General features: G+C 44.6%; 1 protein-coding gene and 1 non-coding gene across 2 annotated transcripts in view; both read right to left on the reverse strand.

The window, feature by feature from the left end:
* LOC110499441 (transmembrane protease serine 9) overlaps positions 1-13,572 on the reverse strand; it is a 14,909-nt gene extending 1,337 nt beyond the window's left edge. Inside the window, exons 1-9 of the mRNA XM_021576582.2 lie at positions 13,438-13,572; positions 7,742-7,762; positions 7,447-7,609; positions 7,058-7,326; positions 2,645-2,790; positions 1,985-2,408; positions 1,217-1,382; positions 802-1,058; positions 183-280 (exon numbers count right to left, since the gene is read on the reverse strand). Coding sequence (XP_021432257.1) covers positions 183-280; positions 802-1,058; positions 1,217-1,382; positions 1,985-2,408; positions 2,645-2,790; positions 7,058-7,326; positions 7,447-7,609; positions 7,742-7,762; positions 13,438-13,495 — 1,602 coding nt within the window. The 5' untranslated portion in view covers positions 13,496-13,572. The remainder of the gene's footprint in view (positions 1-182; positions 281-801; positions 1,059-1,216; positions 1,383-1,984; positions 2,409-2,644; positions 2,791-7,057; positions 7,327-7,446; positions 7,610-7,741; positions 7,763-13,437) is intronic.
* An 11,179-nt stretch (positions 13,573-24,751) lies between these two features.
* LOC118942469 lies at positions 24,752-24,867 on the reverse strand. Its single transcript, XR_005038406.1, has one exon. It is a non-coding gene; the product is annotated as a U5 spliceosomal RNA (small nuclear RNA).
* Between the last annotated feature and the right edge of the window lie 249 nt (positions 24,868-25,116).

Raw genomic sequence — 25,116 nt, forward strand, 5'->3', positions numbered from 1 at the left:
TGCTGACGCCAATTCTGGAGATGCCAAAGTCAAATAGATCACATCCCAACAGTTGCAGAGCTATCCTCAATAACTAAACAGACATAATGCAACCATCCTTGCTGTACACCAGTTGACACTTCTGATTCAACATTTGAAACCCATTATTGTGCGTTTGCTTTGTTTGTCGGACCAATCGGTACCTGTCGAAGGTCCAAGGCAGCAGTGCAGATGTTATCAGAGGAGCCAGAGCTCTCACAATCCACCACAGAGGTCTGGGACTGCTGCAAGTTCTGTTCGGCTGAGGCACGAGACAGAATAGAGAAATAGAGGACGAAAATCACAAGTTGACCAAACAGAAAGAACACATTTATTTTATCAGGTAAGTTGACTGAAAATACATTCTCATCTACAGCAATGCCATGGGGAATAGTTACAGGGGAGAGGGGATGAATGAGCCAATTGGAAGCTGGGGATGGCAATGATGGTCAGATTGGGAACTTAGTCAGGACACCAGGGTTAACACCCCTACTCTTACAATAAGTGCCATTGGATCTTTAATGACTACAGAGAGTCAGGACACTTGTTTAATGTCCCATCCAAGAGACAGCACTCTACACAGGGCAATGTCCCCAATCACTGCCCTGGGGCATTGGGATTTTCTTTTTTTTGACCAGAGGAAAGAGTGCCTCCTACTGGCCCTCCAACACCACTTCCAGCAGCATCTGGTCTCCCATCCAGGGACCAACCAGAACCAACCCTGCTTAGTTTCGGAGGCAAGCCAGCAGTGTTAGTCTGTTCCAGTATTACACACTGACTCACCTCCACCCTGGTCCTTGCCCCAGCCAGCCACCCAGCACTGAGTCCCTATGCTGAAGGTGCTGCTTCCCTGGTCCACACAGATAGGCTGGATGTAGTCAGACAACGTGGGTTGGCTGGCCAGTCTGAGGATTGCCACGTTGTTCGCCGTCAAGGTGCTCATGGTGATGTTGATGACTTTAAGGGTTACCTCGTTGGGGTTGGAGCCGTTCTGCTTCAGACGACCCATGATCACGGTCCACTGAGAGGCGTCGGACTGACTGGGACGTGGGAATAGTGAAGTTGGGGAACTTTAGCTTGGCATTACAAATACCTTCTATGTAATAGGTCCTTGGTTCAACTTGAGCACCAAGGGATGGAGATCTGACCATATGCATCTGACCAACTCAGCCGTTTACATACAAGTGGAGTGTGTTACCTGGAGAAGCACCCAGCATCGCTCATGACATAGTCCTCTGCCACCATTGTTCCCCCGCAGACGTGTGTTCCGTTTGTCTGAAGACTGGCTATCCAGGGCCAGGATCCCCCCGAGGCCAAGCCCCCACCAGTAAGGGAGTTCAAAGAGGCACTGCCGCACACCACGGCTGCAGAAACAGGGAGAGAAGCACTACAGAAGTCAGGGCTGACTTTTGGCTGAGTGTAGATTGAAAGAGAGGGATAAACACTAAAGTTTGGATGTGGTCAAATGGAGATTTACAGATACGTTGGCTAAAGCTACAACAGGAGTAACAGATGGGTTGGCTAAAGCTACAACAGGAGTAACAGATGGGTTGGCTAAAGCTACAACAGGAGTAACAGATACGTTGGCTAAAGCTACAACAGGAGTAACAGATACATTGGCTAAAGCTACAACAGAAGTAACAGATGGGTTGGCTAAAGCTACAACAGGAGTAACAGATGGGTTGGCTAAAGCTACAACAGGAGTAACAGATACATTGGCTAAAGCTACAACAGGAGTAACAGATGGGTTGGCTAAAGCTACAACAGGAGTAACAGATGGGTTGGCTAAAGCTACAACAGGAGTAACAGATACATTGGCTAAAGCTACAACAGGAGTAACAGATACATTGGCTAAAGCTACAACAGGAGTAACAGATACATTGGCTAAAGCTACAACAGGAGTAACAGATGGGTGTGGCTCCAGGAGGAGGCAGCAATTTTCACAGAGGGAAGTAAATCCACTTACGTTCAGGAGTGGTTTTAGGGGCAGTTGTAGTGGTGGTTTTAGGGGCAGTTGTAGTGGTGGTTTTAGGGGCAGTTGTAGTGGTGGTTTTAGGGGCAGTTGTAGTGGTGGTTTTAGGGGCAGTTGTAGTGGTGGTTTTAGGGGCAGTTGTGGTGGAAGCGGTGGTCGTGGGGGCAGTTGTGGTGGTGGCTGGGGCTGGAAGACCATTACAGGAGACACTGAGGTCAGAATCAGTCCCACTGGAGGAGAAGGTGACGTATCCTGGCTGGTCACTGGTGATCTGGGTGTTGATCCAGGTCTGGTACTGAGACACTCTTGCGTACACTCCTGGGAGATTTGCCTGGGCACACCCGTTGCCGAAACTCACAACCCCAGACTGGATCCAGCGAATACCCTGTTTGCTCACCATTGGACCTCCCGAGTCCCCCTATTCATCGACAGATTTACAGACACTGAGATTAGATTTTTTTATGAAACATAATGGGTTAGTTTAAAAAAAAGTTTTGGACTAAAAAGCACGTTTAATGGATAATCTCTATTTAAAGTGCTTTTCAATTTAGGACCAGGCTAGGTATAATCTGAGTCCGAGAAACCAGACACAGATTACGAATGTGTCATTAGCCCACATTGTAATAAACAAAGAAAATAACCAAGAAATTTTACCTGACAGGAATCCTTTCCTCCTGCTGATAGACCAGCACAGATCATGTTGTCGGTGATGGAACCAACTCCATAGTTACAGTTACACTGCTTATTCCCCACTACTGGCACATCCACCTCCTGTAGGGTCTGTGGTGAGGGCAGGGTCACTGAGGAGCGACAAAACAGGTATTCCTCAACATACATAATACCTATCAGAATTCTGATCCATCATCAGCAGTACTTCAAATCAAAAATCAAATCAAATCAAATGTATTTATATAGCCCTTCGTACATCAGCTGATATCTCAAAGTGCTGTACAGAAACCCAGCCTAAAACCCCAAACAGCAAGCAATGCAGGTGTAGAAGCACGGTGGCTAGGAAAAACTCCCTAGAAAGGCCAAAACCCAGACAGGATGACCACATCAGTGACTCAACCCACTCAGGTGATGTCCCCCCTCCAGGGACGGCATGAGAGAGCCCCAGTAAAGCCAGTGACTCAGCCCCTGTAATAGGGTTAGAGGCAGAGAATCCCAGTGGAAAGAGGGGAACCGGCCAGGCAAAGACAGCAAGGGCGGTTCGTTGCTCCAGAGCCTTTCCGTTCACCCTCCCACTCCTGGGCCAGATTACACTCAATCATATGACCCACTGAAGAGATGAGTCTTCAGTAGAGACTTAAAGGTTGAGACCGAGTTTGCGTCTCTGACATGGGTAGGCAGACCGTTCCATAAAAATGGAGCTCTATAGGAGAAAGCCCTGCCTCCAGCTGTTTGCTTAAAAATTCTAGGGACAATTAGGAGGCCTGCGTCTTGTGACCGTAGCGTACGTGTAGGTATGTACGGCAGGACCAAATCAGAGAGATAGGTAGGAGCAAGCCCATGTAATGCTTTGTAGGTTAGCAGTAAAACCTTGAAATCAGCCCTTGCTTTGACAGGAAGCCAGTGTAGAGAGGCTAGCACTGGAGTAATATGATCAAATTTTTTGGTTCTAGTCAGGATTCTAGCAGCCGTATTTAGCACTAACTGAAGTTTATTTAGTGCTTTATCCGGGTAGCCGGAAAGTAGAGCATTGCAGTAGTCTAACCTAGAAGTGACAAAAGCATGGATTAATTTTTCTGCATCATTTTTGGACAGAAAGTTTCTGATTTTTGCAATGTTACGTAGATGGAAAAAAGCTGTCCTTGAAATGTTCTTGATATGTTCTTCAAAAGAGAGATCAGGATCCAGAGTAATGCCGAGGTCCTTCACAGTTTTATTTGAGACGACTGTACAACCATTAAGATTAATTGTCAGATTCAACAGAAGATCTCTTTGTTTCTTGGGACCTAGAACAAGCATCTCTGTTTTGTCCGAGTTTAAAAGTAGAAAGTTTGCAGCCATCCACTTCCTTATGTCTGAAACACATTCTTCTAGCAAGGGCAATTTTGGGGCTTCACCATGTTTAATTGAGATGTACAGCTGTGTGTCATCCGCATAGCAGTGAAAGTTAACATTATGTTTTCGAATAACATCCCCAAGAGGTAAAATATATAGTGAAAACAATAGTGGTCCTAAACCGAACCTTGAGGAACACCGAAATTTACAGTTGATTTGTCAGAGGACAAACCATTCACAGAGACAAACTGATATCTTTCCGACAGATAAGATCTAAACCAGGCCAGAACTTGTCCGTGTAGACCAATTTGGGTTTCCAATCTCTCCAAAAGAATGTGGTGATCGATGGTATCAAAAGCAGCACTAAGGTCTAGGAGCACGAGGACAGATGCAGAGCCTCGGTCCGATGCCATTAAAATGTAATTTACCACCTTCACAAGTGCCGTCTCAGTGCTATGATGGGGTCTAAAACCAGACTGAAGCATTTCGTACACATTGTTTGTCTTCAGGAAGGCAGTGAGTTGTTGCGCAACAGCCTTTTCTAAAATTTTTGAGAGGAATGGAAGATTCGATATAGGCCGATAGTTTTTTATATTTTCTGGGTCAAGGTTTGGCTTTTTCAAGAGAGGCTTTATTACTGCCACTTTTAGTGAGTTTGGTACACATCCGGTGGATAGAGAGCCGTTTATTATGTTCAACATAGGAGGGCCAAGCACAGGAAGCAGCTCTTTCAGTAGTTTAGTTGGAATAGGGTCCAGTATGCAGCTTGAAGGTTTAGAGGCCATGATTATTTTCAGCATTGTGTCAAGAGATATAGTACTAAAACACTTGAGCGTCTCTCTTGATCCTAGGTCCTGGCAGAGTTGTGCAGACTCAGGACAACTGAGCTTTGAAGGAATACGCAGATTTAAGGAGGAGTCCGTAATTTGCTTTCTAATAATCATAATCTTTTCCTCAAAGAAGTTCATGAATTTATCACTGCTAAAGTGAAAGTCATCCTCTCTTGGGGAATGCTGCTTTTTAGTTAGCTTTGCGACAGTATCAAAAAGGAATTTCGGATTGTTCTTATTTTCCTCAATTAAGTTAGAAAAATAGGATGATCGAGCAGCAGTAAGGGCTCTTCGGTACTGCACAGTACTGTCTTTCCAAGCTAGTCGGAAGACTTCCAGTTTGGTGTGGCGCCATTTCCGTTCCAATTTTCTGGAAGCTTGCTTCAGAGCTCGGGTATTTTCTGTGTACCAGGGAGCTAGTTTCTTATGAGAAATGTTTTTAGTTTTTAGGGGTGCAACTGCATCTAGGGTATTGCGCAAGGTTAAGTTGAGTTCCTCAGTTAGGTGGTTAACTGATTTTTGTCCTCTGGCGTCCATGGGTAGACAGAGGGAATCTGGAAGGACATCAAGGAATCTTTGTGTTGTCTGTGAATTTATAGCACAACTTTTGATGATCCTTGGTTGGGGTCTGAGCAGATTATTTGTTGCAATTGCAAACGTAATAAAATGGTGGTCCGATAGTCCAGGATTATGAGGAAAAACATGAAGATCCACAACATTTATTCCATGGGACAAAACAAGGTCCAGCGTATGACTGTGACAGTGAGTGGGTCCAGAGACATGTTGGACAAAACCCACTGAGTCGATGATGGCTCTGAAAGCCTTTTGGAGTGGGTCTGTGGACTTTTCCATGTGAATATTAAAGTCACCAAAGATTAGAATATTATCCGCTATGACTACAAGGTCCACTAGGAATTCAGGGAACTCAGTGAGGAACGCTGTATATGGCCCAGGAGGCCTGTAAACAGTAGCTATAAAAAGTGATTGAGTAGGCTGCATAGATTTCATGACTAGAAGCTCAAAAGACGAAAACGTCTTTTTTTTTTTTTTTTTTTTTGTGTAAATTGAAATTTGCTATCGTAAATGTTAGCAACACCTCCGCCTTTGCGGGATGCACGGGGGATATGGTCACTAGTGTAGCCAGGAGGTGAGGCCTCATTTAACACAGTAAATTCATCAGGCTTAAGCCATGTTTCAGTCAGGCCAATCACATCAAGATTATGATCAGTGATTAGTTCATTGACTATAATTGCCTTTGAAGTAAGGGATCTAACATTAAGTAGCCCTATTTTGAGATGTGAGGTATCATGATCTCTTTCAATAATGACAGGAATGGAGGTGGTCTTTATCCTAGTGAGATTGCTAAGGCGAACACCGCCATGTTTAGTTTTGCCCAACCTAGGTCGAGGCACAGACACGGTCTCAATGGTGATAGCTGAGCTGACTACACTGACTGTGCTAGTGGCAGACTCCACTATGCTGGCAGGCTGGCTAACAGCCTGCTGCCTGGCCTGCACCCTATTTCATTGTGGAGCTAGAGGAGTTAGAGCCCTGTCTATGTTGGTAGATAAAATGAGAGCACCCCTCCAGCTAGGATGGAGTCCGTCACTCCTCAGCAGGTCAGGCTTGGTCCTGTTTGTGGGTGAGTCCCAGAAAGAGGGCCAATTATCTACAAATTCTATCTTTTGGGAGGGGCAGAAAACAGTTTTCAACCAGCGATTGAGTTGTGAGACTCTGCTGTTGAGCTCATCACTCCCCCTAACTGGGAGGGGGCCAGAGACAATTACTCGATGCCGACACATCTTTCTAGCTGATTTACACGCAGAAGCTATGTTGCGCTTGGTGATCTCTGACTGTTTCATCCTAACATCGTTGGTGCCGACGTGGATAACAATATCTCTATACTCTCTACACTCGCCAGTTTTAGCTTTAGCCAGCACCATCTTCAGATTAGCCTTAATGTCGGTAGCCCTGCCCCCTGGTAAACAGTGTATGATCGCTGGATGATTCGTTTTAAGTCTAATACTGCGGGTAATGGAGTCGCCAATGACTAGAGTTTTCAATTTGTCAGAGCTAATGGTGGGAAGCTTCGGCGTCTCAGACCCCGTAACGGGAGGAGTAGAGACCAGAGAAGACTCGGCTTCTGACTCCGACCCGCTGCTTAATGGGGAAAACCGGTTGAAAGTTTCTTAAAGCAAGTTTAAGTTTACTTAAAGCAAGCTACAACACTCACCTCCACTGCTGATGCTGCCCCAGCCGGTGACCCAGCTAGTAGCCCCAGCATGGAAGGAGCTGCCTGGTGCAGCTAGGCAGACTGGCCGAATAAAGTTTGTAAAAGTCACAGCGGAGGAGAGCTTCAGCAGACACATGTCGTTGTCACTGGTACTTCTGGTGTAGTTGGGGTGGAGGATGATCTGAGTGACTGTCCGTGTCACCTCGTTGGGGTTGGAGCCCTGCTGGCTCAGACGACCCACGTAGACCAACACATTTGATGCACTGATACTGAGAGAATAAATATATAAAAAAAGATAACAGTATTGTTTTTTAAAGAGTGGAACAGTTTAGTCTCGATTAGGTTTGACGTTAGGGTTAAATGTGTCCCACAATCCTGCAAATCCTCACCTGGAGAAGCAGTGAGCAGCAGTCAGCACCCACTCTTTGTTGATCAGGGATCCCCCACAAAAATGTCTGCCTGAACTGTGAAGACTGGCCTGCCATGGCCAACTCCCTGCAGGAGCATCCTGACCCCCCACGATCCTAGTGTTAAGAGGAGGGGTTCCGCACACTAACAGCGAAAGAGAATGTTGGGTTATTTGGAAAGTTTGTGTCGAAGAGGTCACATTGGTGTGACAGTGCATTATAAAAGGTTTAAATCTTAAGATTTAGAGAATATCTGTAAGTGGTGAAAAGGACTTACCACTCAGCTGTGAATGAGAGCCTGAAATACAAGACAGAAAGAAAAGAAAATCCTTTAATCCTTCCCTTACTCTCTGTATCCAAACCCTGGCATTTTCACTGGGTCTATCTAGAACCTAAAAATGATTTCTTAGCCTGTCCCCACACCAGAACTCTTTGAAGAACCCTTTTGGATTCCAGGTAGAACCCTTTCCACAGACAGTTCTATATGCTACCCAAGAGGGTTCTCTCTGGAACCTAAAAGGGTTCTTCAAAGGGTCTGCCATGGGGACAGCCAAAGAACCCTTTTGGAATAATTGTTTTCTAAGAGTGAACATACTGTCCCATACTGATCAGAGTGTACATACTGTCCCATACTGATCAGAGTGTACATACTGTCCCATACTGATCAGAGTGTACATACTGTCCCATACTGATCAGAGTGTACATACCGTCCCATACTGATCAGAGTGTACATACTGTCCCATACTGATCAGAGTGTACATACTGTCCCATACTGATCAGAGTGTACATACTGATCAGAGTGTACATACTGTCCCATACTGATCAGAGTGTACATACTGTCCCATACTGATCAGAGTGTACATACTGTCCCATACTGATCAGAGTGTACATACTGTCCCATACTGATCAGAGTGTACATACTGTCCCATACTGATCAGAGTGTACATACTGATCAGAGTGTACATACTGTCCCATACTGATCAGAGTGTACATACTGTCCCATACTGATCAGAGTGTACATACTGATCAGAGTGTACATACTGTCCCATACTGATCAGAGTGTACATACTGTCCCATACTGATCAGAGTGTACATACTGTCCCATACTGATCAGAGTGTACATACTGTCCCATACTGATCAGAGTGTACATACTGATCAGAGTGTACATACTGTCCCATACTGATCAGAGTGTACATACTGTCCCATACTGATCAGAGTGTACATACTGTCCCATACTGATCAGAGTGTACATACTGTCCCATACTGATCAGAGTGTACATACTGTCCCATACTGATCAGAGTGTACATACTGTCCCATACTGATCAGAGTGTACGTACTGTCCCATACTGATCAGAGTGAACATACCGTCCCATACTGATCAGAGTGTACATACTGTCCCATACTGATCAGAGTGTACATACTGTCCCATACTGATCAGAGTGTACATACTGTCCCATACTGATCAGAGTGTACATACTGTCCCATACTGATCAGAGTGTACATACTGTCCCATACTGATCAGAGTGTACATACTGTCCCATACTGATCAGAGTGTACATACTGTCTCATACTGATCAGAGTGTACATACCGTCCCATACTGATCAGAGTGTACATACTGTCCCATACTGATCAGAGTGTACATACTGTCCCATACTGATCAGAGTGAACATACTGTCCCATACTGATCAGAGTGTACATACTGTCCCATACTGATCAGAGTGTACATACTGTCCCATACTGATCAGAGTGTACATACTGTCCCATACTGATCAGAGTGTACATACTGTCCCATACTGATCAGAGTGAACATACCGTCCCATAGTGATCAGAGTGTACATACTGTCCCATACTGATCAGAGTGTACATACCGTCCCATACTGATCAGAGTGTACATACCGTCCCATACTGATCAGAGTGTACATACTGTCCCATACTGATCAGAGTGTACATACTGTCCCATACTGATCAGAGTGTACATACTGTCCCATACTGATCAGAGTGTACATACCGTCCCATACTGATCAGAGTGTACATACTGTCCCATACTGATCAGAGTGTACATACCGTCCCATACTGATCAGAGTGTACATACTGTCCCATACTGATCAGAGTGTACATACTGTCCCATACTGATCAGAGTGTACATACTGTCCCATACTGATCAGAGTGTACATACTGTCCCATACTGATCAGAGTGTACATACTGTCCCATACTGATCAGAGTGTACATACTGTCCCATACTGATCAGAGTGTACACACCGTCCCATACTGATCAGAGTGTACATACTGTCCCATACTGATCAGAGTGTACATACCGTCCCATACTGATCAGAGTGTACATACTGTCCCATACTGATCAGAGTGTACATACTGTCCCATACTGATCAGAGTGTACATACTGTCCCATACTGATCAGAGTGTACATACTGTCCCATACTGATCAGAGTGTACATACTGTCCCATACTGATCAGAGTGTACATACTGTCCCATACTGATCAGAGTGAACATACCGACTGACATCAGCATAAGTACCAATTGTTATAACACACTGATTGTCAAACCTCTAACGGATTGTACCCTTTTTGTTGTTGCCTAAAATGACATACTCGAATCTAACTGCCTGTAGCTCAGGACCTGAAGATGGCGGTGGGAGAAATGGCAGCCGTTTTACGGGCGACATACCAATTGTGCTATTATGTGTTTTTTATCACGTTATTTGTAACTTATTTTTCACATAATGTTTCTGCCACAGTATCTTACGGCAAAAAAGAGCTTCTGTATATCAGGACAGCGATCACTCACCTCGGATTAGACAAAGAGCTTCTGGATATCAGGACACTGATCACTCACCTCGGATTAGACAAAGAGCTTCTGGATATCAGGACACCGATCACTCACCTCTGATTAGACAAAGAGCTTCTAGATATCAGGACAGCGATCACTCACCTCGGATTAGACAAAGAGCTTCTAGATATCAGGACAGCGATCACTAACCTCGGATTAGACAAAGAGCTTCTGGATATCAGGACACCGATCACTCACCTCTGATTAGACAAAGAGCTTCTAGATATCAGGACAGCGATCACTCACCTCGGATTAGACAAAGAGCTTCTGGATATCAGGACACTGATCACTCACCTCGGATTAGACAAAGATTTTTTCTTCAACAACTAGGACACACAATATGTACTTCAGACACCCGACAAGGCCAAAATCCCTGTCATAGCCTAACTAACCGGTGCCCCCGCACATTGGCAACCCAAACTATTTGCATTGTGTCCTGCCAGCCCCACCCACCAACCCCTCTTTTACGCTGCTGCTACTCTCTGTTTATTATCTATGCATAGTAGCTTTAACTATACCTACATATACATATTACCTCAATTAGCCAGACTAACCGGTGCCCCCACACATTGACTCTGCAGCTGTACCCCCTGTATATGGCCTCGCTACTGTTATTTTCACTGTCAATTTATTTCTTTACTTATCTATTGTTTATCAAATACCATTTTTTTTACTTAAAAATTACACTGTTGGTCAGGACTTGTAAGTATGCGTTTCACGTTGTACTCAACCTGTTGTATTCAGCACACGTGACAAATATACTTTGATTTGAAGCAAGGATATGCATATTCTTGATACCGTTTGAAAGGAAACACTTTGAAGTTTGTGGAAACGTGAAATTAATATAGGATAATATAACACAATAGTTCTGGTAAAAGTTTATACAAAGTAAAAAACATGCATATTTGAAATGCAAGAGAAAGGCCACAATGTATTATTGCAGTTTAGGCTCAATTTCGATTTTGGCCACTAGATGGCAGCAGGGTATGTGCAACGTTTTAGACTGATCCAATGAACCATTGTATTATTGTTCAAAATGTTGTATCAAGTCTGCCCAAATGTGCCTAATTAGTTTAATGATGCATTTTCAAGTACATAACTGTGCACTCTCCTCAAAACAATAGCATGGTATTCTTTCACTGTAGTAGCTACTGTAAATTGGACAGTGCAGTTAGATTAACAAGAATGTAAGTTTTCTTCCCATATCAGACATGTCTATGTCCTGGGAAATGTTCTTGTTACTTACAACGTCATGCTAATCACATTAGTGCATGTTAGCTCAACCGTCCCCGTGGGGGAGACACCGATCCCGTAGAGGTTTGCTTACCGTATGCTTCCCAGCCAAAACAGTTTGCGCATATATTATGACGTTTTTGTTTTGGTCTTTGGCAGTCTTTTTTCGGCTGATCGTGCACACCAAAAAAGGATTGAGGCAAGTCGAAGTTCGGTAGTTGAAGTCTACGCCCTTTTTGTCGGTGACTGGTAAAACGCACTCCTCCTAGTAGGAGTGGAAACATGAACCCACTGGGCACAGACGTCATATCAATGTCTAGTTTGGATTTACTTTGGTTGAATTGTCAACTAACGTGAATACAACGTGAAATCAACAAAAATGTCACCACGTCATTGGATTAAGGTTCCCTTAATAATGTTGCTTACTTTTTTTTACATTGATCAACATCACTTTGACAGTTTGAGCTGAAATGACATGAAAACAATGTTGATTCAACCAGTTTTTGCCCAGTGGGAAGTGTTTGCTGTCATTTAATGATAAATGACCAGTTTTCATGCACATTTTTCCACTTGAGAAATACTGCACCAAACATCTTAGCTAGATGTTGAATTGCTTGATTAAGACCCCCTCGGCTCCAATTCACTCAACACTTTTGAAAACACATAGGCCTACCTGTAAACTAGAATCTAGATGTGGGACTTGTTACCTTTCTTCTTTCCTCAATGTCAACAATTAGTATTTCTGCTTCACTCAACACTTTTGAAAACACATAGGCCTACCTGTAAACTAGAATCTAGATGTGGGACTTGTTACCTTTCTTCTTTCCTCAATGTCAACAATTAGTATTTCTGCTTCACTCAACACTTTTGAAAACGCATAGGCCTACCTGTAAACTAGAATCTAGATGTGGGACTTGTTACCTTTCTTCTTTCCTCAATGTCAACAATTAGTATTTCTGCTTCACTCAACACTTTTGAAAACGCATAGGCCTACCTGTAAACTAGAATCTAGATGTGGGACTTGTTACCTTTCTTCTTTCCTCAATGTCAACAATTAGTATTTCTGCTTCACTCAACACTTTTGAAAACACATAGGCCTACCTGTAAACTAGAATCTAGATGTGGGACTTGTTACCTTTCTTCTTTCCTCAATGTCAACAATTAGTATTTCTGCTTCACTCAATACTTTTGAAAACACATAGGCCTACCTGTAAACTAGAATCTAGATGTGGGACTTGTTACCTTTCTTCTTTCCTCAATGTCAACAATTAGTATTTCTGCTTCACTCAACACTTTTGAAAACACATACCTGTCCGCATGCACACGTGGCTTATTAACTTGAAGAACTTGAAAGTTGAGTCTGCTAGGTATGCTTTCCCGTCACCAACTACTTACAGGACACAAGAAACATATCTTCCTACCCAGTAACTCTTACATTTCTCAGAAATCGCTCCAACATTTCCTGGTTGCAAAAATTCTTGTAGTTCACCTTATTTCAGTTTATTTGACAAAACAAGCAGACAATGTGTAGAGAATCATTGTACCATCTAAACTGCTGTGAAATAGCTTTTCCACAACCCAAACTATAATATTTTCAGCGGTTTGATGTTGGTGTATAAACCCGAAAGTAAAAGACTCAAAAACGCTTCTTAGACTTACTTTCAAAGAGAATGAGATATATGTAACTCAGATTTCTATGTGAATTTGTTCGGGGTCGCCCAAAAAGTGACATATTGCAGTTTTAAATCGATTTGAGTTCAGTTAATTCATTCAGTCCAAATGTCTTTATATACAAGTTGAAATAAACTTAGTGGCGAACTTCTTTAAACCAGGTGAGTATAAATGAAGAACGCTGTAGGAGAAAGATACATTGAGAATTGTATTTACTTACCGTTTGACAGGAATGTCACCGTTATGGTCACCACACAAAGAGTCCTGAGGAAGGCCATGCTTTCTTGTTGGTACCCTGGAGTCAATCTTCCTTCCTAAGCATCCCTCTCTTCTGTTGTCTTTTCTCAGCTCCTCCCTTCCACACACCACATTACCTGCTAGATACACACGTGATACGTCTCTTACATACTTGTCCTTAAAAAGAAATCCCCCTCTGTCCACTTCCTTCTAAGCATGCATAACTAATGCTGTAATCTAATCCTAGCTCTTTGGTTTCCATTACAGAGTTATAATGTTGGCACTATTTTTATCACACCATTGCCAACTTAGAATAACTTTACTTCTGTGATTTAGTTGTAATTTTACCAGACTTTAATTTAGTTGTAATTTTACGACTTTATCTTATAAATGTTATATGTAGATGTTAACAGCGCTATCTTTCATTGCCCGACAACAAAGCGGTGCATGAAATTGTGAAGGAGAGAACGAGTTCCTGTGTCTGGAATTCTTTATGATCATGAGACTAAAATCAACACACCGAATACTTACTGTGAGTTTTCCATGTCTAGGAGCACTGACTAAGTTTTGCCACCGAGGCCCAAGACAAGAACCTACACTAAACCCTAAGGTGGAAGGTGACAGAGCTAGAGCGGTGGTTGTCAGACCATGAGACATCCTGAAAATTGGTCTTCTCACAAAATCGCTCTGTGACCCCCACAAGCATCATGGGACTAGTCTAAAGTCGGTAAAGACGATTTGCCAACTTCGGTCCGTAGCCTCCGAACAGTTTGGGTGAAACACTAATATGACCCCTCTGTGGAAAGGAACACGCACGGGGCTTAGACTATTATGGGTTAACCGTTTTAAATGTCAACTTCAATTGGGTGATGTCATAGTTGGGTTGTCCTAAGCATACTACTTATCAAAAACCCAAACACAACAGGGTGTGGAACGGCAGTCCGTAAGCACGATTTTATTGAGTGGTATTTTTTCACGAAGATAATATGATAAAGTGATCTCTCTTCCTCCTGGGTTGTTTTGAAGAAAAATTTGTGGCTGTTCTAAATAAATTAAGCTCTGTATCCTCATTCCAGGCATCACAGGCTAATAGGGATTGTTTTCCCCTTACCGTCATCTGACTGAAACTTTACCAGTTGAAAGTATACATAAATACAAGATATTATTGTATTACAAGTTTGATTTATTTTACAATTAAAATATGCAAATGAGGCAAACCATTCTTACATGTGTGATAATTTGCATATTACGAGAATCTGTTTTTCAACACATTGCTTCAAGGAAGAATGTTTTTGTTTTTTGTTTTATTGTGATGAGACTCCATGGTCAGACCTTTACAGATCAGTTTATCTAAATATTGTCATTTCATGGAATTATTTAAAAAACACTATTCACTATGTATGACGAATATTACATAGTTCAGACATTCATTTGCATTCTGGGTTCCTCCGTGATACATTCTTTTCACGATGTTAACATTTGACATCCTCAAATGTACAGATACCATTTTCTGTGCAGCCTCTATTAAAAAAAAATGAATGGTCTCCAAGGTTCTGTTGACAGGGTGGATTTTCACCTTTTTCTATGGGTCGCTGGTACCAGCACCAATGCACACACCTATCCCGTAGCTGGAGTGAATCCTCTCTTGTGCCATCGAAGGATACATTCATGTCTATGATGACATCCTCATCCTCCTTCAGCATCTTTGCTATGTCTGGGTCTATATCTGTATCCTCCTACAGCATCTCTGCTATGTCTGGATCTATATCTGTATCCTCCTTCAGCATCTCTGCTATGTCTGGTTCTATATCTGTATCCTCCTCCAGCATCTCTGCTATGTCTGGTTCTATATCTGTATCCTCCTTCAGCATCTCAGCTATGTCTATATATCTGTATCCTCATCCTCTTTCAGCATCTCTTTTATGTCTGGGTCTATATCTGTATCCTCATCCTCCTTCAGCATCTCTGTTATGTCTGGTTCTATATCTGTATCCTCCTTCAGCATTTATGTTATGTCTGGGTCTATATCTGTATCCTCATCCTCCTTCAGCATCTCTGTTATGTCTGGCTCTATATCTGTATCCTCCTTTAGCATCTCTGCTATGTTTGGCTCTATATCTGTATCCTCCTCCTCCTACAGCATCTCTGCTATGTCTGGTTCTATTTCTATATCCTCATCCTCCTTCAGCATCTCTGCTATGTCTGGGTCTATATCTGTATCATCATCCTCTTTCAGCATCTCTGCTATGTCTGGGTCTATATCTGTATCCTCCTTCAGCATCTCTGTTATGTCTGGTTCTATATCTGTATCCTCCTACAGCATCTCTGCTATGTCTGGTTCGATATCTGTATCCTCCTACAGCATCTCTACTATGTCTGGGTCTATATCAGTATCCTCCTACAGCATCTCTACTATGTCTGGGTCTATATCTGTATCCTCCTACAGCATCTCTGCTATGTCTGGTTCTATATCTGTTTCCTCCTCCTCCTTCAGCATCTCTGCTATGTCTGGGTCTATATCTGTGTATGCTCTTCTAATTATCTTTGCAGTACTCTCCATTGGCTGTAGCTCTCTGCATCTCTGAAACTAAAGTGGGGGGAAAAGTACTTATTATGTCTGTCGACATTACAGACATAACTGCAATACTAAATATTAGCATATCAGCATGTATTTACTTTACGTAAAGCTAATTTCTCACTAACCACATTAGGCTACAGCCCTATGACACTGTAGGCCTATGTGACAATCTTATTGTATAGTTATGTTTTCCTATCACTCTGTTTTATTAACTTTGAATACATATGCTGGAGCAAGGAAATACATATTATTTATACACAGCAAGTCACCTGGCAATAATGGGCCACTCTCCCTTTTAATTTACCTGTCATTCTCCTATCATGTCTCTGATATGAGCTGAGATAAGGAAGGAATCACTAGGATTTTGCTTATTTTCTTTAGATCTGCATAACCAAGTCCAAATTCATGGGCTATGAGAACCATCCTCACATTTATATCAAATGCCACAGAGAGAATACAGTTGACGGCATCCGTCAAACAAGGGATTTATGACCTATTTTATGGGTCACGTGGTTACGCCCATATATGTACATCCTGTCCTTCCATTCTCACGGTATGAGTGAGTGCTTATGCCCATATACAGTGGGGAGAATCTAAAACAAAAATTCAGAAAATCACATTGTATGATTTTTAAGTAATTAATTTGCATTTTATTGAATGACATAAGTATTTGATACATCAGAAAAGCAGAACTTAATATTTGGTACAGAAACCTTTGGAAAACCCAGCCACGACCCATCTTCAATGCTCTTACTGAGGGAAGGAAGTTGTTGGCCAAGATCTCGCGATACATGGCCCCATCCATCCTCCCCTCAATACGGTGCAGTCGTCCTGTCCCCTTTGCATCCCCAAAGAATGATGTTTCCACCTCCATGCTTCACGGTTGGGATGGTGTTCTTGGGGTTGTACTCATCCTTCTTCCTCCAAACACGGAGAGTGGAGTTTTGACCAAAAAGCTATATTTTTCCTCACCAGACCACATGACCTTCTCCCATTCCTCCTCTGGATAATCCAGATGGTCATTGGCAAACTTTAGACGGGCCTGGACATGTGCTGGCTTGAGCAGGGGGACCTTGCGTGCGCTGCAGGATTTTAATCCATGACGGCGTAGTGTGTTACTAATGGTTTTCTTTGAGACTGTGGTCCCAGCTCTCTTCAGGTCATTGACCAGGTCCTGCCGTGTAGTTCTGGGCTGATCCCTCACCTTCCTCATGATCATTGATGCCCCACGAGGTGAGATCTTGCATGGAGCCCCAGACCGATGGTGATTGACCGTCATCTTGAACTTCTTCAATTTTCTAATAATTGCGCCAACGGTTGTTGCTTTTTCACCAAGCTGCTTGCCTATTGTCCTGTAGCCCATCCCAGCCTTGTTCAGATCTACAATTTTAACCCTGATGTCCTTTTACAGCTCTCTGGTCTTGGCCATTGAGGAGCGGTTGGAGTCTGTTTGACTGAGTGTGTGGACAGGTGTCTTTTATACAGCTAACGAGTTCAAACAGGTGCAGTTAATACAGGTAATGAGTAGAGAACAGGAGGGCTTCTTAAAGAAAAACTAACAGGTCTGTGAGAGCCGGAATTCTTACTGGTTGGTAGGTGATCAAATACTTATGTCATGCAATAAAATGCAATTTAATTACTTAAAAATCATAAAATGTGATTTTCTGGATTTTTGTATTAGATTCCTTCTCTCACAGTTGAAATGTACCTATGATAAAAATTACAGACCTCTACATGCTTTGTAAGTAGGAAAACCTGCAAAATCAGCAGTTTCAAATACTTGTTCTCCCCACTGTATGTACATCCTGTCCTTCAGTTCTCATGCTCTCGAGTGAGTGTTTATTTAACCAGATATTGCATCTGTTTATGTTAAAGCTTAAAGTTGTCATGATGATTGATGTGTAGTGACCTCGTTTAACTGTGGAATGTGTTTGAGCATTTCAAAGAGTATGCCCCCCCGCCCTGCTGTAGTGAACTTAGGGCCTGGCTGTTGTATATGAAAACATTCATGTCCGGGGGTATAAGTAAGCGCTGTTAACACTACAAGCAACCTCGATAAACCCCAGAACACTAAATACAAAATTAAAATAAACCCAGAACACTAAAGAGGAAATTAAACATGTCTCCTTGACAAATTGTAGGTGTACGGTGTCCTTCGTGTCAAGAACACAATGATAAAACCATCAAAGACATTCTTTGGGAAGTCCCTGATTGGTTTAAAGGAGTGCTGGATATAAGTGATGGCCATATGGGTTACATTTTCCAACCGGACGATTCAACTGTGAAGATTATCACAAACAATGGCCACAGCACCCTTTTTCAAACAAAAGCCGGGAGTTTTTCTCCTGCGTCGCGGATGAGAGAATGGCTTAAGATACGGCTGGCGCTACGCCAGATCGAACACGCCCTGAGTGGGACAAACCTGCCCCGTGTCACGTTCGTTATACGAAGGGGACCAAGGTGCGGCATGGTATGCGTACATTCTTAAACAAAGAACACTGAACAAACTAACAAAACAACAAAACTAACGAAACGCGAAGTTATGTGAATAGTGCAGACAGGCAACTAAACATAGAATAAGATCCCACAAACACCAAAGGGAAATGGCTACCTAAATATGATCCCCAATCAGAGACAACGATAAACAGCTGCCTCTGATTGGGAACCATATCAGGCCACCATAAACATACCTAGACCTACAAAACCCTAGACATACAAAACCCCTAGACAATACAAAAACTAGCGTACCCACCCTAGTCACACCCTGACCTAACCAAAATATAAAGAAAACAGAGATATCTCAGGTCAGGGCGAGACAGTACCCCCCCCAAATGTGCGGACTCCCGGCCGCAAACCTGAACCTATAGGGGAGGGTCTGGGTGGGCATCTACCCTCGGTGGCGGCTCAGGTTCTGGACACCGCCCGCCTCTTTACGCTGATCCCTCCGCCTTTGTAGAACCGGACCATTGATCATCGCCGGAGGCCCCGGACTCGGAACCGTCTCTGTAGACCCCGGACTGGGGACCGTCGCTGGAGACCCCGGACTGGGGAGTGTGAAACGTCGCCGGAAGGAATAATAGGCTACAGCCAGAGAGAAGGCTACGGCCAGAGAGAAGGCTACAGCCAGAGAGAAGGCTACAGCCAGAGAGAAGGCTACAGGCAGAGAGAAGGCTACAGGCAGAGAGAAGGCTACAGGCAGAGAGAAGGCTACAGCCAGAGAGAAGGCTACAGGCAGAGAGAAGGCTACAGGCAGAGAGAAGGCTACAGGCAGAGAGAAGGCTACAGCCAGAGAGAAGGCTACAGGCAGAGAGAAGGCTACAGGCAGAGAGAAGGCTACAGGCAGATATAAGGCTACAGCCAGAGAGAAGGCTACAGACAGAGAGAAGGCTACAGCCAGAGAGAAGGCTACAGGCAGAGAGAAGGCTACAGGCAGAGAGAAGGCTACAGCCAGAGAGAAGGCTACAGGCAGAGAGAAGGCTACAGCCAGAGAGAAGGCTACAGCCAGAGAGAAGGCTACAGGCAGAGAGAAGGCTACAGCCAGAGAGAAGGCTACAGCCAGAGAGAAGGCTACAGGCAGAGAGAAGGCTACAGCCAGAGAGAAGGCTACAGGCAGAGAGAAGGCTACAGCCAGAGAGAAGGCTACAGCCAGAGAGAAGGCTACAGGCAGAGAGAAGGCTACAGGCAGAGAGAAGGCTACAGGCAGAGAGAAGGCTACAGGCAGAGAGAAGGCTACAGCCAGAGAGAAGGCTACAGGCAGAGAGAAGGCTACAGCCAGAGAGAAGGCTACAGGCAGAGAGAAGGCTACAGGCAGAGAGAAGGCTACAGGCAGAGAGAAGGCTACAGCCAGAGAGAAGGCTACAGCCAGAGAGAAGGCTACAGGCAGAGAGAAGGCTACAGCCAGAGAGAAGGCTACAGGCAGAGAGAAGGCTACAGCCAGAGAGAAGGCTACAGGCAGAGAGAAGGCTACAGGCAGAGAGAAGGCTACAGGCAGAGAGAAGGCTACAGCCAGAGAGAAGGCTACAGGCAGAGAGAAGGCTACAGCCAGAGAGAAGGCTACAGCCAGAGAGAAGGCTACAGGCAGAGAGAAGGCTACAGGCAGAGAGAAGGCTACAGCCAGAGAGAAGGCTACAGGCAGAGAGAAGGCTACAGCCAGAGAGAAGGCTACAGCCAGAGAGAAGGCTACAGGCAGAGAGAAGGCTACAGGCAGAGAGAAGGCTACAGGCAGAGAGAAGGCTACAGGCAGAGAGAAGGCTACAGCCAGAGAGAAGGCTACAGGCAGAGAGAAGGCTACAGCCAGAGAGAAGGCTACAGGCAGAGAGAAGGCTACAGGCAGAGAGAAGGCTACAGGCAGAGAGAAGGCTACAGCCAGAGAGAAGGCTACAGCCAGAGAGAAGGCTACAGGCAGAGAGAAGGCTACAGCCAGAGAGAAGGCTACAGCCAGAGAGAAGGCTACAGGCAGAGAGAAGGCTACAGGCAGAGAGAAGGCTACAGCCAGAGAGAAGGCTACAGGCAGAGAGAAGGCTACAGCCAGAGAGAAGGCTACAGCCAGAGAGAAGGCTACAGGCAGAGAGAAGGCTACAGCCAGAGAGAAGGCTACAGCCAGAGAGAAGGCTACAGGCAGAGAGAAGGCTACAGCCAGAGAGAAGGCTACAGGCAGAGAGAAGGCTACAGCCAGAGAGAAGGCTACAGCCAGAGAGAAGGCTACAGGCAGAGAGAAGGCTACAGGCAGAGAGAAGGCTACAGGCAGAGAGAAGGCTACAGCCAGAGAGAAGGCTACAGGCAGAGAGAAGGCTACAGCCAGAGAGAAGGCTACAGGCAGAGAGAAGGCTACAGGCAGAGAGAAGGCTACAGGCAGAGAGAAGGCTACAGCCAGAGAGAAGGCTACAGCCAGAGAGAAGGCTACAGGCAGAGAGAAGGCTACAGCCAGAGAGAAGGCTACAGGCAGAGAGAAGGCTACAGCCAGAGAGAAGGCTACAGGCAGAGAGAAGGCTACAGGCAGAGAGAAGGCTACAGGCAGAGAGAAGGCTACAGCCAGAGAGAAGGCTACAGACAGAGAGAAGGCTACAGCCAGAGAGAAGGCTACAGGCAGAGAGAAGGCTACAGGCAGAGAGAAGGCTACAGCCAGAGAGAAGGCTACAGGCAGAGAGAAGGCTACAGCCAGAGAGAAGGCTACAGCCAGAGAGAAGGCTACAGGCAGAGAGAAGGCTACAGCCAGAGAGAAGGCTACAGCCAGAGAGAAGGCTACAGGCAGAGAGAAGGCTACAGCCAGAGAGAAGGCTACAGGCAGAGAGAAGGCTACAGCCAGAGAGAAGGCTACAGCCAGAGAGAAGGCTACAGGCAGAGAGAAGGCTACAGGCAGAGAGAAGGCTACAGGCAGAGAGAAGGCTACAGGCAGAGAGAAGGCTACAGCCAGAGAGAAGGCTACAGGCAGAGAGAAGGCTACAGCCAGAGAGAAGGCTACAGGCAGAGAGAAGGCTACAGGCAGAGAGAAGGCTACAGGCAGAGAGAAGGCTACAGCCAGAGAGAAGGCTACAGCCAGAGAGAAGGCTACAGGCAGAGAGAAGGCTACAGCCAGAGAGAAGGCTACAGGCAGAGAGAAGGCTACAGCCAGAGAGAAGGCTACAGGCAGAGAGAAGGCTACAGGCAGAGAGAAGGCTACAGCCAGAGAGAAGGCTACAGCCAGAGAGAAGGCTACAGGCAGAGAGAAGGCTACAGGCAGAGAGAAGGCTACAGGCAGAGAGAAGGCTACAGCCAGAGAGAAGGCTACAGCCAGAGAGAAGGCTACAGGCAGAGAGAAGGCTACAGCCAGAGAGAAGGCTACAGGCAGAGAGAAGGCTACAGGCAGAGAGAAGGCTACAGGCAGAGAGAAGGCTACAGCCAGAGAGAAGGCTACAGCCAGAGAGAAGGCTACAGGCAGAGAGAAGGCTACAGCCAGAGAGAAGGCTACAGGCAGAGAGAAGGCTACAGCCAGAGAGAAGGCTACAGGCAGAGAGAAGGCTACAGGCAGAGAGAAGGCTACAGGCAGAGAGAAGGCTACAGCCAGAGAGAAGGCTACAGGCAGAGAGAAGGCTACAGCCAGAGAGAAGGCTACAGCCAGAGAGAAGGCTACAGGCAGAGAGAAGGCTACAGCCAGAGAGAAGGCTACAGACAGTGACATTCAACAGCTGGTTAGGTTATAATAAACACTGTGGACAAGTTGGCTGAGCATTATGGCTGAGGTGCGGTTATGTTGCTCATGTAAATTTACGAGTGATGTGTGTGTGTAAAGGGTAAGCGTTTGGCATTACTAATTTATTACCACAAGGGGCCCACCGGTGTAACTGCTAAACTGCTTACTGGCAGTAGCTGCATGATTGTTTGTGGGTTTACTAAGACTTGAGTTATTTTAGCCATGTTGACTATGACGTTACTTTAGCTACGATGGTGACAATAATGTAGATTTGGTTTGGAAAGGTTTTTTTGCCTGGTCACAGACAGCTGATGTACACTGAAGTCCACAAGAGAAGGGAAAAGGTGTTTAGGAGAGCGAGTCGATGTGAGAATACAACCAGCTGTTTACATGTGGCTCTGAAAATGAACAGTTTGGTGTGCGTCATTCAGCCGATTCTGTTAAAAAAACATCTGTCCAGTAGAAACCTGTTTGTAAGTGTTGGAATAATGATTACACCCTATATCAGCTACATGCAGGAAAACGTGTCTAAGACGGTATTGAATGTGTCTCTCACCTCAAATCTTTCTCTCGACCTGTGTGGACCTACGTTGTAAACGTTCATTCATTTGCTAGGTTGTAGCAACGTAATGATGGGGGATAGGTTACATTTTAGTATCATGTAGTAACCTAAACCTATCGCTGAGCTGGGTGAATGGAATATGAATGACAGTAACCTAAACCTATCGCTGAGCTGGGTGAATGGAATATGAATGACAGTAACCTAAACCTATCGCTGTTACACTGAGCTGGGTGAATGGAATATGAATGACAGTAACCTAAACCTATCGCTGTTACACTGAGCTGGGTGAATGGAATATGAATGACAGTAACCTAAACCTATCGCTGTTACACTGAGCTGGGTGGATGGAATATGAATGACAGTAACCTAAACCTATCGCTGTTACACTGAGCTGGGTGAATGGAATATGAATGACAGTAACCTAAACCTATCGCTGTTACACTGAGCTGGGTGAATGGAATATGAATGACAGTAACCTAAACCTATCGCTGTTACACTGAGCTGGGTGGATGGAATATGAATGACAGTAACCTAAACCTATCGCTGAGCTGGGTGAATAGAATATGATCTCTGCAGCTGTACAAAGTCTATCGGTAAATAGCCCACCCTATTGTACCTACCTCATCCCCATACTGTTTATATTTATTTACTTTTCTGCTCTTTTGCACACCAATATCTCTACCTGTACATGACCTTTATCTTGGCCAGGTCGCAGTTGCAAATGAGAACTTGTTCTCAACTAGCCTACCTGGTTAAATAAAGGTGAAATAAAATAAAAAATAAAAATGAATGAGTCATCCAACATGATGTGATAGAAATAAGGCCATGCTCATAAAATGCTCATTCCATCCTTCCAGGGCAATGCCCATGTCTGTCCGTCCTGTGACAACCATCTCGTCTCACTAGTTTGGGCTGGTGACAGGTGGGGGTTTGAGCTGGTGAGGCGAGGGTTGAGTCCACTAGGGGCGGCAGGGTAGCCTAGTGGTTAGAGCGTTGGACTAGTAACCAGAAGGTTGCGAGTTCAAACCCCCGAGCTGACAAGGTACAAATCTGTCGTTCTGCCCCTGAACAGGCAGTTAACCCACTGTTCCCAGGCCGTCATTGAAAATAAGAATTTGTTCTTAACTGACTTGCCTGGTTAAATAAAGGTAAAATAAAAAAATTAAAAAAATAGTAAAATGTTCCCAGCCACTGGGGATGAGGTTAGTGCCATGTATTCAGGCAGCCTGGGTGCCTAGACATTGTGCCCCACAGACAGTCAGCCCCCCCCCAGCGGAACTCAGAGCTGGTGCACAATGCTGTCTGTTTGGTCGACAGGCGCAGGGCCGCCCTGGCGAAGACGCTGCCACTGAAACGTGGTGCTGAGGGAACCCACTTCCTCCTCCTCTTTCTCCTGCTCCTTAGCAAACTCCATGAACACCTGAGAGAGGGGGAGAAAGACAGACAGACAGGAGAACTACTTTAGAGAAATAGGAAGTTGATGGGGTTTGCATTGCAGTTGATGTAACATCACATGAGGTTCAAACAGGAAGTGTAACATCACATGAGGTTCAAGGTAAGGTTCAAACAGGAAGTGTAACATCACATGAGGTTCAAGGTAAGGTTCAAACAGGAAGTGTTAACATCACATGACATTCAAGGTAAGGTTCAAACAGCGAGTGTAACATCACATGACGTTCAAGGTAAGGTTCACAAGTGAGTGAAGGTAGATTGTATAGAAGGTAGATTGTGAAAAGTTGTACTCTTCAAGGTTGAAAGCTTGCTTAGCTGGAGGCAGAGGAGTTGAAATTGATGGGCTGCAGAACGATCCACTTGACTTGTACACTCTGTTGATTTGGAAACTGCAGGTGCTGTTTGAGCACTCCCTCTATTTTCATCCACAAGATATTGTATCAATGGGTCTAAAAGGCGAGCAAAATAGATGTTACAAAATGGACAGTGCCACGCAAACATGTGCTACGTTAACATTACTTTAAACAAGTGTAGGAAGCCCAGCCGTGAGGCCGGGCATCAAAAAATTAGTTGATACTCATAATGTTCCTCTTCACGGAAATCTTTAGTAAAAGGCGAAAGATTTATGCGATCTGAAGAGAAACCAGAATGTACTAATGATTGGAGGGGTTGACACCCACCAGATTCACAGCACTATAAATCTCGGTAACGGTTATGAGCTAAATATTTTTGTGCCCAATAATATGGTCTGGTCAGAGACGCATAAGTAAGGTTTTCAGGACCATGTCCCTGTCGCTTTATATGTGAGTGTTTTTGGTGGAATTACGGCAAATATTAAAATATCGTTTCTATAAAGCGTATATAGAAACGAGAAGGGGACCCTGGGTAATATAGTATCCAC

The sequence above is a fragment of the Oncorhynchus mykiss genome, chromosome 20 (assembly GCF_013265735.2).
Source record: "Oncorhynchus mykiss isolate Arlee chromosome 20, USDA_OmykA_1.1, whole genome shotgun sequence".
In the NCBI taxonomy this organism is placed as follows: domain Eukaryota; kingdom Metazoa; phylum Chordata; class Actinopteri; order Salmoniformes; family Salmonidae; genus Oncorhynchus; species Oncorhynchus mykiss.